The sequence below is a fragment of the Dasypus novemcinctus genome, chromosome 5 (genome assembly GCF_030445035.2).
Source record: "Dasypus novemcinctus isolate mDasNov1 chromosome 5, mDasNov1.1.hap2, whole genome shotgun sequence".
Classification (NCBI taxonomy): Eukaryota; Metazoa; Chordata; class Mammalia; order Cingulata; family Dasypodidae; genus Dasypus; species Dasypus novemcinctus.
The window spans coordinates 23,305,283-23,322,978 of record NC_080677.1 but is presented as its reverse complement, the minus strand read 5'-3'; the positions used below and the strand labels follow the sequence as shown (position 1 = coordinate 23,322,978).

The following is a 17,696-nucleotide window of genomic DNA, read 5'->3' as shown; positions in this document are numbered from 1 at the left end:
TGCATTTGATGAGTACATTTTGTTGCATTGCTACACAGCATGGATTATAGTTTATGTTGTAGTTTACAGTCTCTCCCAGAACATTCAGTGAGTTATGGCAGGATATATAATGTCCTGTGTCTGTCCCTGCAATACCATTTTCTTTCCAAGTCCCGAAAATGCCCCAACATCACACCTCTTTCTCCCTCTCTCTGTCCTCAGCAACTCCCAAGGCCACCGTCTCCATATCACTTTTTTTGATCACTTCCTTACACTTTCCTTTCTCATCTATTACTTTTCCTGCCGAAGCTCTGAAATCACACTATATCTCGAAGAAGTTCAGGTTCCTTTTATTTGAGAATAGTATTTATAAACTAGGACCTGGGCAATAGAAGTGCTTATTGCTATTGGAGTTTCATTGCTTCTAGGTATTTTCAGAAGACAGTGCTAGGAAATATATTTATGTATATACATATACAGACATCTATATTTTTTCTGTGTGTAATTTCTCTGTGCATGTCTATGTACATAAAAAGCATGAATTCTTACTGATAAGGTGATTTCCAATCCATTTCCACAGGAGCCTTTCTTTTTTCTTTATTTGTAAGTCCTTTCTCCAAAAGGGAGAAACCGCTCATCTGCAATATCTTTACGTACATATTTGCTCAATTCTAGAATATACGTAAATGTAGTTTCAGAACTGCTGTTACATTTATCTACCAGAGTATTAATAAATATTTACCTACTAGAGTATAGTGTTTGTATATAATTCCTTTTTTCTTTAGCTTTATAGTATGTAGTCAAAATATTGTTTTCCAAAGTTACTTTTGTCCATGTCTTCCCACCCTCTTTAGTGTAGTTATTTTATTCATTTGATATACAGTCAGGTTCATTTTACTCTTTATATTCTGTTTTGGGTTCTCTTTAAATCCCAGTTGATATTTAGGGGGTGGTGTGGAGGAGAGGGAATTGTGTGTGAAACATTACCATGGTGCTAATTTTCAAAACTATTAATACATTAAATGGTATACTCAGATGTGCCCTTCCAGTCCCCATCTCTTTTACCCTTTTCTTATGCCCACTTTCCTTCTACTACTTTCCTATCATCTGTATGGGTAACAAATCTCATTAGTTTCTGGTTTATCTATCCTGAATTTCTTTTTACATAAATAAGAAGATACCTGTCAGAAAGAAGGAAATATAAAAATTATACACAAAGTATGTAAATTATATATACTTTACATATACATAAAGTAAAAAATATACATTTAAAAAACAGCTTTATTGAGATAAAATTCATATACTATAGAACTCACCTTTTAAAAGTGTACAATTTTGTGGTTTTTAGTATATTCATAGAGGTATGTAACCATAACTTTATAATTTAGGACATTTTTATCACCTCCCCAAATAAACTTTGTATCCAATAGTCAGTAACTTCACCGTTACCCACTCTTTCTAACCCCTGGCAACCATTAATCTACTTTTTTGTCTCCATAGATTTGCCTATTATGGACATTTAATATAAATGGAATCACACAATATATGGTGTTTTGTGTCTCACTTCTTTCACTTAGCATAATGTTTTTAGGTTTATCCAGAGTGAAGCATATAAAAAGTACTTCGTTCCTTTTTGTGGCCAAGCAATATTCCATTGTATGTATAATACCATATTTTTATTCATTCATCAGTTAATATGTATTTTGGTTGTTTTCACTTTGGGGCATTTATGAATAATGCTGCTGTGGCCATTTGTATACGGTTTTTGTGTGGACATGTTTTCAGTTGTCTTGTTTATATATACTTAGGAGTGGAATTGCTAGTCCTAGGATAATTCCGTGTTTCTGAGGAACTGTCATATGTTTTCCATGGGGTTGTATCATTTTACATTCTCACCAGCAATGTATGAGGGTTCCAGTTTCTCCATATTCTAGTCAACACTTGTTATTGTCTGTCTTTTTGTTTTGTTTTGTTTTTAAATCCTAGTGGGTGTGAAGGTGGTATATCACTGTGGTTTTGATTTGTATTTCCCTAATGACTAAGAATGTTGAGCATCTTTTTATGAGCTTATTGGCCATATTTTTCCTTCTAAGTTTTATATTTTTACCTCTTATATTTAGGTCTTTAATCTACTTTGAGTTAATTTTTATATATGGTTTGAGGTAGTGGTCCAACTTCATTCTTTTGCATGTAGATATCCAGTTGCCTCAGCACCATTTGTTGAAAAGACTTCCACTGAATTATTTTGGCACCTGTATTAGTCAGCCAAAAGGGGTGCTGATGCAAAGTACCAGAAATCTCTTGGCTTTTATAAAGACTATTTGAGGTAGAAGTTTGCAGTCACAAGGCCCTAAAGAGTCCAACTTAAGGTACCCATAAGAGGTACTTTCTCACCCAAAGTCATTTGTGTCTCTGAGGGTTCATCCTGCCTTCTTCCTCTTAAGGCTCAATAGTCCCATCTTCTGATCTCAGCTATAGGCTGATATAAAGCTTTTCTCTCTCTCTGGAGCTCATTTCTTTCTGGGCTCAGCTGCTCTGGTCTCTTCACAAGGTCAGCTGTAAACTACTAGACCCATCTCTCTTCCCTGGCTGAAGGATCCTCTGTTTATCTTCTCTGTGTATCTACTTCCATGTGAGAGTCTGTTTTATCAGCCCACCAATGGGGTGGGGACTCAACCCTGCATGCCCTAATGACTGGTTGAATCAAAGCCCAAATCTTAACATAATTTAATCAAAGACATCTCAGCTGAATCTAATACAATCAAAGGGTATCAGGCCCAAAGGAACAGACCACTTTACAAACATAATCAAGTATCTTTGAATTCATAGATAATATCCAACTGCTATAGCACCCTTGTGGATAATCAATTGACCATAAATGTAAGGGTTGATTTCTTTGTTCTTTGCTCTTGATCTATATTTCTATCCTTAAGTCAGTATTAATGCTGTCTTCATTACTGTAGTTTTATAGTAAGTTTTGAAATCAGGAAATGTGAGCTTTCCAACTTTTCTCCCTTTTCAAGATGGTTTTGGCTATTCAGGATCCCTTGAATTTCCATATAAACTATAGGATCTGTTTATAGGATCTGTTTATTAATTTCTACAAAGAAGCTAACAGAGATTTTTTTTTTATTGACTTTGTAATAATATTACATTAAAAATATATATGTGAGGTCCCATTCAACCCCACCCCCCCACCCCCCCTCTCCCCCCCCCCCCCCCAACAACACTTGTTCCCATCATCATGACACATCCATTGGATTTGGTAAGTACATCTTTGGGCACCTCTGCACCTCATAAACAATGGTTCACATCATGGCCCATACTCTCCTCCATTCCATTCAGTGGGCCCTGTGAGGATTTACAATGTCCGGTGATTACCTCTGAAGCACCATCCAGGGCAGCTCCATGTCCCAAAGACGCCTCCACCTCTAACTGAGATTTTGATAGGGCTTGTGTTGAATCTGTACATCAATTTTGGGTGTATTGTCTTGATAATAAGTCTATGAACACAGGATATTTTTCCATTTATTTAGGTCTTTAATTTCTTTCAAGAATGTTTTGTACTTTGCATAATATATATTTTGCACTTCTTTTGTTAAATATATTCCTAAGAATTTTATTCTTTTTGATACTGTTGTGAATGGAATTGTTCTTAATTTCAATTTTGGAATGTTCATTGCTGATGTATAGAAATGTAATTGATTTTTGTGTATTGATCTTATTTTTATATCCTGCAACTTCGTTTAGCTCATTTATTAGTTCTGATAGATTTTTAATGACTGCCTTAGGATTTTCTGTATGTGAAATATCTTACCTACAAATAGAGAATTTTAAAAAAATATGTTTATTTTATTATTTATTCCCCCCCCCCCCCCGCTGTCATTTGCACTTTTTGTCTGCTGGTATTCTCTTTAGGAGGCACTGGGAACCTAACCTGGGACCTTCCATGTGGGAGAAAGGTGTTCAATTGCTTGAGCCACCTCAGCTCCCTGCCTTGTTGTGTCTCTCCTTTTTGTGTCTCTCCTCTTTGTGTCTCTTTATTGCATCATCTTTTGTATCAGCTTGCCACGCCTGCCTGTGGTGCCAGCTGTCCTTCTCTAGGAGGTCCTTGGTTTGGTTCCTGGGGTAGATGGGAACTCAGTCACTTTAGCCACATTTGCTTCCCAAATAGAGAATTTTCTTTCTTCCTTTCCAATTTGGATGCCTTTTATTTCTTTTTCAAGCATTGGCCAAAGTCTGGCCTTTCTTAAGGTTGGTGTCTGATTGCTTTTCCCATGAATATCAGTCATACTTCTTGGTCTTTTTTTTTTTCAGCAAGTCTCGTAATTTTTGTTGAAAACTAGACATTTAAAATAATACAATGTGGCATTTCTTTTTTTAAAGATTTATTTATTTATTTATTTATTTATTTAACTCGCCCCCCGCGGTTGTCTGTTCTCTGTGTCTATTTTGCTGCATCTTGTTTCTTTGTCTGCTTCTGTTGTCGACAGCGGCAGGGGAAGTGTGGGCGTCGCCATTCCTGGGCAGGCTGCACTTTCCTTTCGCGCGGGGCGGCTCTCCTTATGGGGCACACTCCTTGCGCGTGGGGCTCCCCAATGCGGGGGGGGACACCCCTGCCTGGCAGGGCACTCCTTGCGCGCATCAGCACTGCGCATGGGCCAGCTCCACACGGGTCAAGGAGGCCCAGGGCCTGAACCGTGGACCTCCCATGTGGTAGACGGACGCCCTAACCACTGGGCCAAGTCCGTTTCCCCGCAATGTGGCATTTCTGGAAGTCAGATTACCCCATCACTTCACAGTTTCTTGTCCTTGTTGTATGTTGTGGTTGTTTGTTTGATTAGTGACTTTTGAAAAGTAATCCTCTAACATCTGTACTCTTTGACATGTGAGGCCATGGAAGTCTTTGCTTGGTTACGATGGTGTACAGTTAATGATTGGACAAAGATTTCTTTAACTGCCTGCAACTAGTAAGTCTGCATCTGTCTCCCTGAAAGTCCAGGTTACACCTTAAACCCATGTGATTCCTGGTTTTAACAGTTGGCATCACCATTCATCCCGTTGCTCAAGCCAAACATCTGAAACTTACCACCCCCACCCACAGATTAGTTAGAGACCTGTCATTTCACCTCCTTCATATCTAACCCACCTAAACTAGCACTGTCCAACAGAAATAACCACGTAAGTAATTCAAAATTTTCTAGTAGCCATATTTAAAAAGTAAAAATGGGTAAAATTAACTTTAGTATATTTTATGTAACCAAATATATCTGAAATTTTATTTTAAAAGACAGTCAATATAAACATTAGTAATAAGGCATTTTTCATTCTTTTTTTTACATAGTCTTCAAAGTCTGGTCTGCATTTTACATTTGTAGCAAATCTCAGTTCAAACTAGCTGCATTATAAGTGCTCAGTAGTCACAATAGCCTCAATATTATTGTCAGTGGGAATTTTCTAAAATATGGGATTGAACAATGAATTATGTGATGGTGCATTTTTCTGCTTCAATCCTTTAATGTCTCTCTGTAATCTTTTAAAATGAAGTCTAAATTAAGTTTCTTAGTATGGACATCCTTAGGAGGGACAACAAGGTCCTTAATGATCTGGTCTTTGCTTAACTTTCCTAAGCTGTAGCTTCTAGACCCTGAATATGATGAGTCTTATTGAACTGTTGCAGTTCTCAAAAGGGGGTATGTTCTTTTCTTGCGTTTGGGCCTTGGCATCTCTCTTCCTGAGACCTTATTCTCCAGCATCCACCCTCATCCCTCATCAGACTAAGGCTTTCTAGTCCTTCAGGACTCAGTTTATATTTCACTAAATCCTATCTGTCCTCAGGATAGGATGAAGGCATCCTTCCTTTTCTGTTTTCCTAGCCATCCTCCTGTGCTTGCCTAAATCATAGCAGTTATCAAAGTGTTATTGTAATTACCTTCTATCTTACCTTTCTTTGCCATTAGATTCTTAGCTTTATAAGCAGGGACTTTGCTTTTATTAGCTTTTACATTTCTGATATACAGTCCATACGTTGAGTTCAATAATTCTAGACAAATGAGATTTGAATCCCAAGTTTAGAACAAGAAACAAAATCTTAAATTTTAAGTTATCTCATTCATATGTGAGTTCATAGTATTAAATATTATAATCTTTTAAACAGATTAGCTAAGAATCCAGAATAGGATTAGGAAAATAAAAGTTGGTTCTATTAGTACACAATTGCTAATCTCAATGAAAAGGTTGGAGCTGGGGGGATGCAAACTAAGATATGAACCTTAAAAATAGGGATGCATCAAAGCAAATATTTAGATCGTGTCTATGTACTCTTGTAACATTTAGTGTTCATGTTATTTTAAATCCAGATATTTTTATATCAGCTATACTTAAAATATTTAAGACATTTAAATGGGCTATATGACAGACATTAGGAATTTGAGTCAGCAAGTGCCAGACAGTTATATCTATGTCTATGAAGGAAAGAAAGAGTAGACAAGTAAATGTATGCATCTCTAATCTTTTTTTTGGTAATTCTGTAGTTTTCTGCATTTAGAATTGCCTAAGCTTTGGGAGAAACAAATTAATTTTTTCAGTGTTCAAAACAATTTATAATACACATATGCTTTAAATCCAAAGGGGGCAAATTGAACTTGAAGTTATTTAAGGAGGACCAAATGTTTATCTTTGAAATTTAAAGTTATTGATGTAAGCCTTGTATCTTTGTGGCCTGATTTTTTTTAAAAATTGCAGTTACTAAAGGGAGAAATAGAATTCTGTTCATATTACGGTAATTTGGGGTATACTTTATTACCCCTAACCATTTTAGTTTTTTTAACGTGAACATGCCATTTTGTAAAGATGGGGGGAAATTGAAGGCTTGCAGGATCATCTTTTAATTTTTCTCAAGTTCTGGTTTTTCTCAGACTCTAATCTGCTAAATATGTTAAAAGCATATTTAGGGGAGCTGATGTGACTAAAGACGGTTGGGTGCCCACCTCCCACATGGGAGGTCCTGGGTTTGGTTCACAGTGCCTTCTAAGAAGAAACAATGGGCATACAACAAGCAAAAACAGCGAGCAAACAGAAGAGGGAGCCAGCTGAGGGGTAGGGGAAATTTTAAAAAAGTTTTTTTAAAAAAACATTTAGCCGTTTTCAAAATAAGTTGCTGCTTTTCTCTGTTGGAAAATTCATTACAATAAATAATATTCAAACCTTTAAAAATGATAACAGAATTTTATATACCAAGATTTTGGTAGCTTTATTCTTTGAAATGGAACAAAAGGCAAGATATCATAAAGCATTTTTTTTTTAAAAGAAAAACATAACATTTGTCAAATGTACTGGATACATACACATTTTTTTTTTAATCATACCATATGTTACACAATATATTTGGTTCATAGTAACGCAGAGATACAGTATTTGTCCTTTTGTGTCTGGCTTGCTTTGCTCAACATAGTGTCCTCCAGGTTTATCTGTGTTGTCATATACTTTACAACTTCATTTCTTCTTACCTTTGCATAATATTCCATTATATGAATATACCACAGTTTATCCATTCATTGGTTGGTGGGTACCTGGGTTGTTTCCAATTTTTGGCAGTTATGAATAATGCTGCTATGAACATTGGTGTGCAGATGCCTGTTCATGTCACTGTTCTCAGGTCTTTTGGGTATATATCCAGTAGTGGTATTACAGGGTCACATAGCAAGTCTATATTCAGCTTCCATAAAGAATTCTTAAAGGTTGCAATAATCTATGTATTGGAATGGGTTTCAATAATGATCTGTTGGCATCTGTTTGAAGCATCTTGTTTTTTGGATATAATTGGCTTCTAGACACAAGTTAAATAACTTCAACACTGATGTTATTAGATATTTTAAGTTAACTTCTCCACGGACATTGAAACATCAGTCAACAGAGTTGTAGTTCGATTTTGTTAAAAATGAAATTTGACAAATTTGACATAGCAAGTAAAATGGATGTTATAAATATATGCTTTCAGATAAGATTATTTGATAGCTTTTTCTTGCTTATGTTATTGATGTTTGAAATCAAGATATGCTCTGAAGACCTAGAGTATTTGGAAGAAGCCTGGGTGAAAATATGCTTTTATCTATGTTCACATGGTTATAAATGTCACAATCATATCACCCACACCTATAAATAATGTTTCCTTATTCAGAGATCATATTTCACAGCAGTACTGTGAATATTTTTTGTGTGTGTGCAGAAAAAGAATCAGTGGGTGGGTTAACTCTTTTACAGATTGTGGTTGATTTTAGAATTTGGGATAAGGAAAGAACTAAAGGTAAGATGTGAAACTTCCATATGTTTTAGTCAGCTAATGTAATTTTATTAGTATATTCTCTAAATAGTATTTTGTGACCAAGTAGCTTTAGACTTATGTTTTTGTATATGATGGGATACTTTTTTTTTTTTTTTAGGGGGTACCAGGATTGAACCTGAGACCTCATACATGGGAAGCTGGTGCTCAACCTCTGACCTATACCTGTTCCCCATGATGGGACACTTTTATAGGTGTTTTAGGATAATTGCAGTGATAGCCAAACTAATATGTGTAACACAGTCTTTTGTCTTTGGACAGTTTCTTCCTCAGAAAAGATTTTCCTGAAAGTGTGCTTTAGTCATTCAGTTCTTTTGTGTATCTGTTGTGTATCAGCACTTTGTCAGGACTATAGAGATGAATGCAACATAGTTCCTTCCCTCTGGGAAATCAGTCCTCTCGGGGAGACTGGCAAATAAACTGACAATTAACAAATTTGTGATAATGATTTGGAAAGAATTGGCCATTCTCCACCTAGTCACCCTTCTTCCTCGCTGTTGACTGAGATTTTTCTTGTCAATAGTTACCAGTAACCTTATTTCCAAATTTTGTGGTCACATTTCTGTTACTTCATTTGACCTCTCAGCATTCAACACAGTTGAGTGACTACTTCTTCCTTGAGACAGTCCTGGTTTTTCTCCCACTGCCCTGACTGATCTTGGTCTCCCTTATTGTCCTTTCCCTGCCCAACCTTTCAATGTTGGAGTGCTCCAGGGCTCTCTCTGGACCCCCTTCTCTTTATGTACAATTTTCCCCCCGGGAATCCAAACCCATTTAACTATCTATATGCTGATTATTCCTAAATTTATGTATCTTCACCACCTGTCCTAGAATTTCTGGACTTGTGTATTTAATCGCCTGCTGAACATCTCTTGGATATGTAATAGGCACCTCAAATTTAACATACTCAATTCTGGTTTTGATTTTGGCAGATTTGGCCCTCATCACCCAATCTTTTCTTCCACCATTGTTCCCTATTTTCCTAAGAGATGGCACTAGCCATTCAGTTGTTCACATCAAAAACCTAGGAGTTATCTTTGGTCCCCTTTTCTTTCACCCATCACATCCAATCCATCAGCAATGTTCTGTCAACTGTACTTCAAAACATATTATGAATCCTTCTTATTGATTGTATACTGTATTAGTTCAATGTACCCTTTGTTTCCTAAGCTATTGCAATAGCCTCCTTATTAGTTTTCATCTTCTCTTTTTCTTATCAGGGAGAGCTATCTTTAAAGTGCAAATCAGGTCAGGTCATTCTCCTGTGTAAAACCCTCTAGTGGCTTCCCATCATGCCTAAAATAACATCCAGACTTCTTACTTTTGCTGAGTCCCACTTGATCTGGCTCTTGCCTGCTTCTCTGACCTCATTTCCTACTGTTCATCCCCTTGTCCACTTACTTTACTATACCTTGTTGACTTTCTGTTTGTTACTAAAAAACTACCAAATTGATCCTCACTTTAAGGCTTCTTCTTTTGCCTGGAATGCTTTCCCTCTGTTCTTAATTCAATTTGAAATGTGCCAGGAACTGTTCTAGGAGCAAAGGATAAAGCAATGAATAAGATAAGGACAGACTCTAAGGTATTTTTGTTATACCTTCTGATTCCTTGTAGATGCAACTAAAATGCCATTTTCTCTTAAATTTTTTTTAATCCCCCCCCCCCAGTTGTCTGCTCTGTGTCCATGCACTGTGTTTTCTTCTGTGACAGCTTCTATCCTTATCATTGGCACCAAGAATCTGTGTTTCTTTTTGTTGTGTCATCTTGCTGTGTCAGCTCTCCGTGTGTGCGGCACCATTCTTGGGCAGGGTGCACTTTATTTTGCGCTGGGTGGCTCTCCTTACGGGGTGCATTCCTTGGACATGGGGCTCCCCTATGCGGGGGACACCCCTGCGTGGCAGGGCACTCCTTGTGTGCATCAGCACTGTGCATGGGCCAGCTCCACACAGGTCAAGGAGGCCGGGGGTTTGAACTGCGGACCTCCCATGTGGTAGGCCGACGCCCTATCCATTAGGCCAAGTCTGCTTCCCCTCTCTTAAACTTTTTGAAATCCCCTATTTGGCTTTCTCCTTTTGATGTCACAATTTATGTAATTCATTTAGTCCTTGCCTTGATGGAGCTTATGTTCTGGGTGGAGGGGGGAGCTCAGAGAAAGTGGAGATTATAATAAATACAATGAGTAAAATATATGTTAGACTTTGGTAAGTGCTAAGCTAAGGAGAAACATACAGCAGCAAAGTGCTAGACCAACGGATGGGTTTTAATTTTAAATTGAGTGGTCAGGGTAGGCCTCTCTGAGAAGTGAAATCTCAGCAGTCTGTTCCAGGCAAAGAAAGCAGTAAGTACAAACGTCTTAAGATGAAACCATGCTTGGTGTGTTTGAGGAGTAGCTAGGGGGCCAATGTGAGTTAGTAACAATGTGGCTATAATAGAAACCAGGAAGGATATGAAGAAGAGGATTGAGTGATGAGGCCAGAAATAACAGAGAACGCAGATCTTGAAGGACCTTAAAAGCCATTGGTTCCCAATTTTAGCTGCATGTTGGAAAGCCCTGAAGAGCTTTAAGAGCTTTAAAAAATATTGATGAATGAATCATTCTCCCAGATTCATTCAGTTGGTCTGGGGTGCAAGCAGGGCATTAGAATTTTCTAAAAGCTTCCCTGGCAATTCTAAGTTGCAGTTAAGATTCAAAATCACTGTCGGCCATTATAAAGACTTTGGCTTTTACTTTTGAGGGAGATGGGAAGTCATTGAAATGTTTTATCTTGGGAACAATATTTTATAATATAATTAACTGACTTCATTTTGGTAATGAATGGTGATGATGGTAGTACAACATGGTGGATGTAATTAACACCACTGAATTATAATTGAATGTGGTTAAAAGAGAAATTTTAAGTTGTGTATATGTTACTAGAATAAGATTAAACACAGGCCTGCACAGCACATTGAACCCTATAGACTATAGTTGAGTGCAATTATAATAATCTTCTTTTATCAGTTTTAAGGAAGGTACCCTACTGATGCATTGTGTTAACAATAGGGAAAACTGTTCCGCAGCTGCGGGGCTGGGAGGTCCCGGCTGATTTGCGGACGTTGGACCTCCTCCCCACCCCTTCCTCTACCCCCTAGAAGTCCTGCAATAAAATGGGTTGGCCCTAAACAAAACAAAACAAAACAAAACAAAAAACTACCTTAGCTTCCTCAAATTATTTTAGCTAAAACTCAGAGATTCATGTAAATATAGAATAAAGGCATATACTTTTCACAATTTGTCTAAGGGGTCTGTTTTCTTCTTGAGGCTTTATTACTTGCCTTTCATTTTTCACAGCTCACATTTACTTCACTTTCCACCTGTTAATTGCTTACCATCTTTAGCTTCCTTTCCTTTTCTGTCTTCACGTGTCTGTGTTTCTTTTAATTCAGAACTTCAGTTTAATAGAACTTGGAATGCAACACTGAATAAAGATTTTTAGATAAAACGTTTGCATTTCTCTCATCTCTGCTTAGTCCAGTGATTGACAAATTGGAATTGTATGAAGTATACATTTTCCTAGTTCAGATTTAAAACTTGGTCCCTGTATATTTTCCTGAAACTTTATACTTTGACATCTTTTTTACCATTTTCTGGTGCAGGATATAGTAGGTGGCTTTTATAAAAAGATAGGAAGTCTTTTCTTTATTTCAGTAGAAGAGCTTGTAAATGGATTAAAATTCACCAAGCCTTATATCCCTCAAAAAAATTCCTTTGACATGTGCAGGAAAAGATTCTGCTTACCTCTAATTTTTTGTGTTACATGTTAAGTAACTTTCATTTTTTCCTCTATCTTTTGCTATGTTCCAATGGATTTGTGCCTCCTGTTTGGATTCAATGTGTTGTGTTCAATTCTTGGAATTCCTCATTTATTGTTCGTATGTGGATCTATTCCGTTGGAATCTGGAACACTGGAATGATGGACATGTGTTCTTTACAAAGTAGCTGTGAGTATACTACATAATTTATACTACAGAGGCTTTTTTCGAACTTAGTTAACTTATACCTAACCTACAGCTGGATGAAATATGTACCAAGGAAGCCTTAAATTTAATATGTATTTATAGCTCTACACATAATAGAATTTCAGTTTTTGACTATAAAATACTTTGTTCTACTCTCCCAATTAATAAATTTAAAATTAGCTTTTCAATTTAATTGGTTAACAGTTTCTCAACGTTTGGCTTAAAAATTAGTTTATATGATGAAAGGGGTTAAAGGTTGTAGATGGAATATTTGACTACATATTTGATACTAGTGAGGAATGCAAACCTGTGTTCTTTGTTAAATCCAAATGTATTGGATTAGTGCTTTGATCTCATGAACTGTTATTTTAAATGAGAAATTAAATGTGGCAAAACTTAAAGAGAAATCTGTACCTCTTAGGAATATTTTGCCATTACATTTTCACAATGATTAAGACTACCTCTAAGTAAAATAAACCAGTTAGACTATACTAAGATGTCTGAACAATGGACAATATTTCTCACCAATGGGTAAGTTAAAAATTGCTTACTTTATAATTATGCCAGTGTAGAAGTAGGTTTCTTTGAATTACATATGAAGTTAATATTGAAGTCATCAAAAAATCAAAAACCGTACAGAAACTGAAATATAATTTATTTTTTTATAAGTAACAAAGTTTAATTATCATGATTTTATTTGTCTGTGTTCTTAAATATCAGAACTGAATGGTGGATAAACAAAAAAACCATGATATGTCTCAGGAATATAATTTACTTTAAAAGTTGGATAAATATGATTTCCCTGAAGATGGAGGTAGCAGGATCATCTAAAACATTCAAGTGATATAATTGAACCTGCTGTAACAGCTTGGAAGATGTTTGCTGATTGACACTGATCATGAGAACCTTCAAGAATTTATGAAAGAATAAAAAAGCTTTAAATTCAATATCTGATTTCAAAGGGACAATTAAAAAGGAATCTTAAAATATTTAGAGGATTTGAAATTTTTTCATTGGAAGAATCCTTTATTGTTTTAGTTGGTTGGTCAGAATCTTGTTAACTTTCTGTCAGTATCTTTCTTTGAGACAGATTTCTTTAATTTTTATTTCATTTTTTTGAGTTTTTAATTATTAACTATTATCTGTCAACTCCTGCTCAATTCATTTTGTCCATTGCTGCAATTAACAAATACTTTTATTGGTAATGCTATAAAAGCAGTTTGATTTGCTATGAATAGCAGTTTGTATAATTTTCTAAAGTAAGTTAATGAAGGAAATTTGAAATGTGTGATAATAGTATTGTTGATATACAACTAACTGGCCCTTTTTGCTTTTCTCAGCAACAGAAGAACCTTGAAGGCTATGTGGGATTTGCAAATCTCCCAAATCAAGTATACAGAAAATCAGTGAAGAGAGGGTTTGAATTCACACTTATGGTAGTAGGTAAGATATGCTTTCTTACTAAAATTGAATTTGGATCTAAGTTTTAAACTGTTAATCTACTTTGAATAAGTGTAAGAAAACAGTAGCACAGAGAACTGCAGGGAGCATGCATAGTATTTTCTCTTACGTGAATATATTTTTAATTTAACCTGATGGCATAATTGGATTTCTTTTGTTTATTTATTTGCCTATTTTTGAAGGAGGCACAATTTTGGAAACTAAATGAAAGCTGAGAAGTGGTGGGAAAGATACAGAACACTAATGAAGTATCAAAGCTCATTTCTTAGTTCTGTTCAACTGGTAATGCTACAACGTAAGAAAATAGTATCTGGTGGTTATATTACTCCAGGATAATTTTGTTCTCTGGCTTATATACCAGAGTAGAGTCATGTTTTATGAGCATTTCACTTTAAACATATTTACATATGTGCTCTGAATTTTTTTTTTTTAATGGAGGGATTAGAAGATTCATTATATTGTAACTGATTACCTTGGAAATTCCTTTTATTGGGTATAGGCCCTTATGTGAGTGAAATATGACATTCCTTGTTCTTTACTTCAGTCTCATTTTTCTTTGTGTTTTATTCTATGGATTTCTTATTCTTCCTGTAGTCCGTTTTAAGAGATTGTCAAGAATTATTTTGACTGTAGGTTGATAATATTATCATTAGATATAAACACTACATTTTACCTTTATATATGTCATATTAATAATCTTAAATGACTGTAATATTTTTACTTTATACGGGCTGACTTTAGATCCTAAATTCTGAGTATGATGCAACTTTGATGTATTTCTCCATTATTTGCTTTAAGAGAATGAAAGGCAGGATAATGGATTGACTATTCTTGACAAAGAAAATTGGGTCGATATTGTTGGATAGTTAAGTAAGGTATTCATATTGCTGGACCTTTAAGGTAGTACCAATATTTCTGCTAATTAAAGTCAAATTTTCTGGTATTTCAATTTTAGTGTTGAATTAGGTTAATTTTTGGATTAGCTATGAAATAGCCCTTCATTGAAGGGAAGAACTTTTTATCTATTGGACCAGAATATTTTGCCTGTTATTCAATTTGTAGCTGTTTGAAAGTTGCATGTATTATAATAGTTTACATGTTAAAGAAGGTGCAAAGATCACAAATTTGATACTTGATAGAGTTGGATAACTTGCCTGTCTCTCAGTTGAGTAGAAGTATAGTACACCTAGCTTCAGATTACTGCTTTGAAGCAGAGGTAAGCCTAGATGGATGCATAAGCAAATGTTACCAAATTTTAAAACAATGCAGAGTATAATTGCTTTTTCTTCACTGGGTTTGTTAACATCATCATACATATGTATGTAATATTAGCAATCTTAAATGACAAACTGTGGACAAAGAAAACCTAGTCCATTTTAAAAAATGACAGTTAAAACATTTTTTGATATTAGACTTTTTAAAAATATATTTATCCTCCCCCCCACCATTGTTTGTGTTCGCTGTCTGCTCTCTGGGTCTATTTGTCTTCTTTTTACAAGGCACTAGGAACTGAACCTGGGACTGCCCTTGTGGAAAAGGGGGACTCAATGACTTGAGCCATTTCTGTCCCTGTTATTAGATGTCGAAAGAGTAACTTCTTGCACATACAGTAATACTTAGTAGAATAACGTGTAAAGAGCAAGTCCAGGTGTTTATTTAGTTTAAAATCTCTGTGACATCTTTCCAAATGAAAAAAAAGTTGTCATTTGGTCCTGGTTTTTAGCAGAAATATATTTGTATCTTATTTATTAGCTTTCCTAATCAATCCTTTGGGAAATACACCTTTTGTCTTTCCTCTTCCTTGATGATAAGACCTCAGCTGAGGCTAAAGGACAATGGATATTACTATCCTTTCCACTGTCCCTTGAACATTATTGTTTAATTAGTTATCTTTATATAGGCTTGTTGAGTGCAGGGACTAAATCTTTTCATCTACATAGCTGTATTGCCTAACACATAGTCATCTTTTAAGTAAGTGTCTAATATACTGGTTTGCTTTTTAGACTCTAGACTAGTCTATAGCATGTTTGCAAATCATGGAAAGCTAAAACCAAATGTGCTCATTTGTTTTTTTTTCCTTAGCCTTTGGTTTAGTATATTTCCTATGTAAATCTTACATTATTACAATTATAAATTACAATAATTTATGTTGTGTTATTTGTGTAGGAAGATTACTACAATTTATGTTAATTTAGGGAGATAGGCCAGAAAGTGAAAATAAGTAAAATAATTACCAATTGGGTTATTTTTCTAGGAAGGAAATAAATAGGGTAGTTTCTGTGTAGATAGTGTTGTCAGAGAAAACCTGCCTCTGATTTTTTCATAATACCTGAAATATATGAAAATTAGAAAATAAAAGTATAAAGAAAAAATAAAATTACTTATAGCAAGAAATAATTGTCATTAACATTTGTTTATTCTCAATATTTTATGTTTGACAACTACATAGTATTTCCATTGGTGCCTATCTTACATTTTAGCTATTGCTTTGTTATTAGACATTTGAATGATTTGCCATGTTTGATCTTGTAATAATGCTGCAGTGAAAAATTTACTGAATGGAAGTCTTGATCACCATTTTAACAATTAGGTTTAATGGCTGCATAAACTAATATGTGGATAGTTGCACCATAATTTCTGTAACTTATTACTCTTCTGATACACATTAAGTTTGTTTTCACTCCTACTCTTATTACCAATAACATGGCAGTGAAAATCTTTAAATACCCCAGAGTTTTGTGTTTGTGTGTTGAGAGTCAGAGTGGTATTATTTTTACTTACTGAACTCTAGCTCCTAAGTGGAATTAAATGTTTGGGCACTTTGTGACTCTTGACCTGTAAACGTGTTGGCAATTTTTTTTTCCTTAAGTTTGTGCTACCTGAAATTATAGTATAAGAAAAATGGAAAATAGGTATTTTTTGCCTGAATTTGAAGAGAATTATGGGATATTTGAAGGTGAGACCATTCATTCCGTGGATGCTTTAACTCTTTTAGATGCTTGAAGGAATACTGTAAAGGTACATAAAGATAGTATAAGAGAATAGTAGAGGAAGAAAAACATATACAAGTAGCTATACCATGAATCATAATATGATAAATGTTATAAGAAATCTATCAACTAGATGCTATGGAAGTTTAGAGGAGGAAACCTTTATGGCTAATGGAGTCCCGTTCGCCAGCTATTTATGCTGGAAAAACATGCCATCTTCTTTAATCACGCATTACTAATTCATGAGAAAATGGTTCATGATATTTTTCAGTAATTAGTATATTCATGTTTTGTGTACTTTTAATTCTTGGTGATTTAATTTTGTTTTTTTAATCATGGACTAGTCTAATTAGACATGCTTTTAAAACAGTTTTATAGACTGATTGTCTTGGTTTTGTTACAGGGCACTCAGTACCTAGATTGACATATAGAAGAAATGTAAATCTTGGTAATATCCGTTTCATATTTAGTAAGATTTTTAAAAAGTAATTCAGTGTGGTTTTTAATATATATACATTGGTAAGTCCTGGAATTATAACTCTTAATCTATTTTTGCTTCTTATACATGTTTTTTCCCAATGTGGTCTTTGAAAGTAGGTAATTAAAGCTACTCTGATGTTGGAAAACATAAACACCCTTCTCACAGACTTTCAGAGATCTAGAAGATAAACTTCATAATATATAGATTAAGTTAAAGAGGAAAGGTAGGAATGCTGATGATCTTCAGGAATACAGAAATTGTTCTCTTGAAGTTGAATATACTCAAGATTATTGAGTAGATGGACTGAGAAGTAATGCAGCACTTGTTGATTTTAATTAACTAGACTTTGGGACAGAAATGAAGAGGTCATATACTCTGTTGATATTAAATTTAAAAAGAACAGCACTGAATGGTAAGAAAGGTGATAGGACTCCAAGATCAAGGT

The 17,696-nt window shown here is 35.0% G+C and overlaps 1 protein-coding gene across 4 annotated transcripts in view; it reads left to right on the top strand.

The window, feature by feature from the left end:
• Nucleotides 1-17,696, top strand: part of SEPTIN7 (septin 7) — a 141,409-nt gene that overhangs the window by 20,059 nt on the left and 103,654 nt on the right. For 2 of the 4 annotated variants that reach the window (XM_071215090.1, XM_071215091.1), the window contains exon 2: nucleotides 13,660-13,762. The exons of 1 other annotated variant lie outside the window; for it this stretch is intronic. In XM_071215090.1, coding sequence (XP_071071191.1) covers nucleotides 13,753-13,762 — 10 coding nt within the window. In that variant the 5' untranslated portion in view covers nucleotides 13,660-13,752. Of the gene's footprint in view, nucleotides 1-12,152; nucleotides 12,302-13,659; nucleotides 13,763-17,696 lie in introns of those variants that run through there. One more of the 4 variants, XM_058296780.2, reaches the window with a different exon arrangement.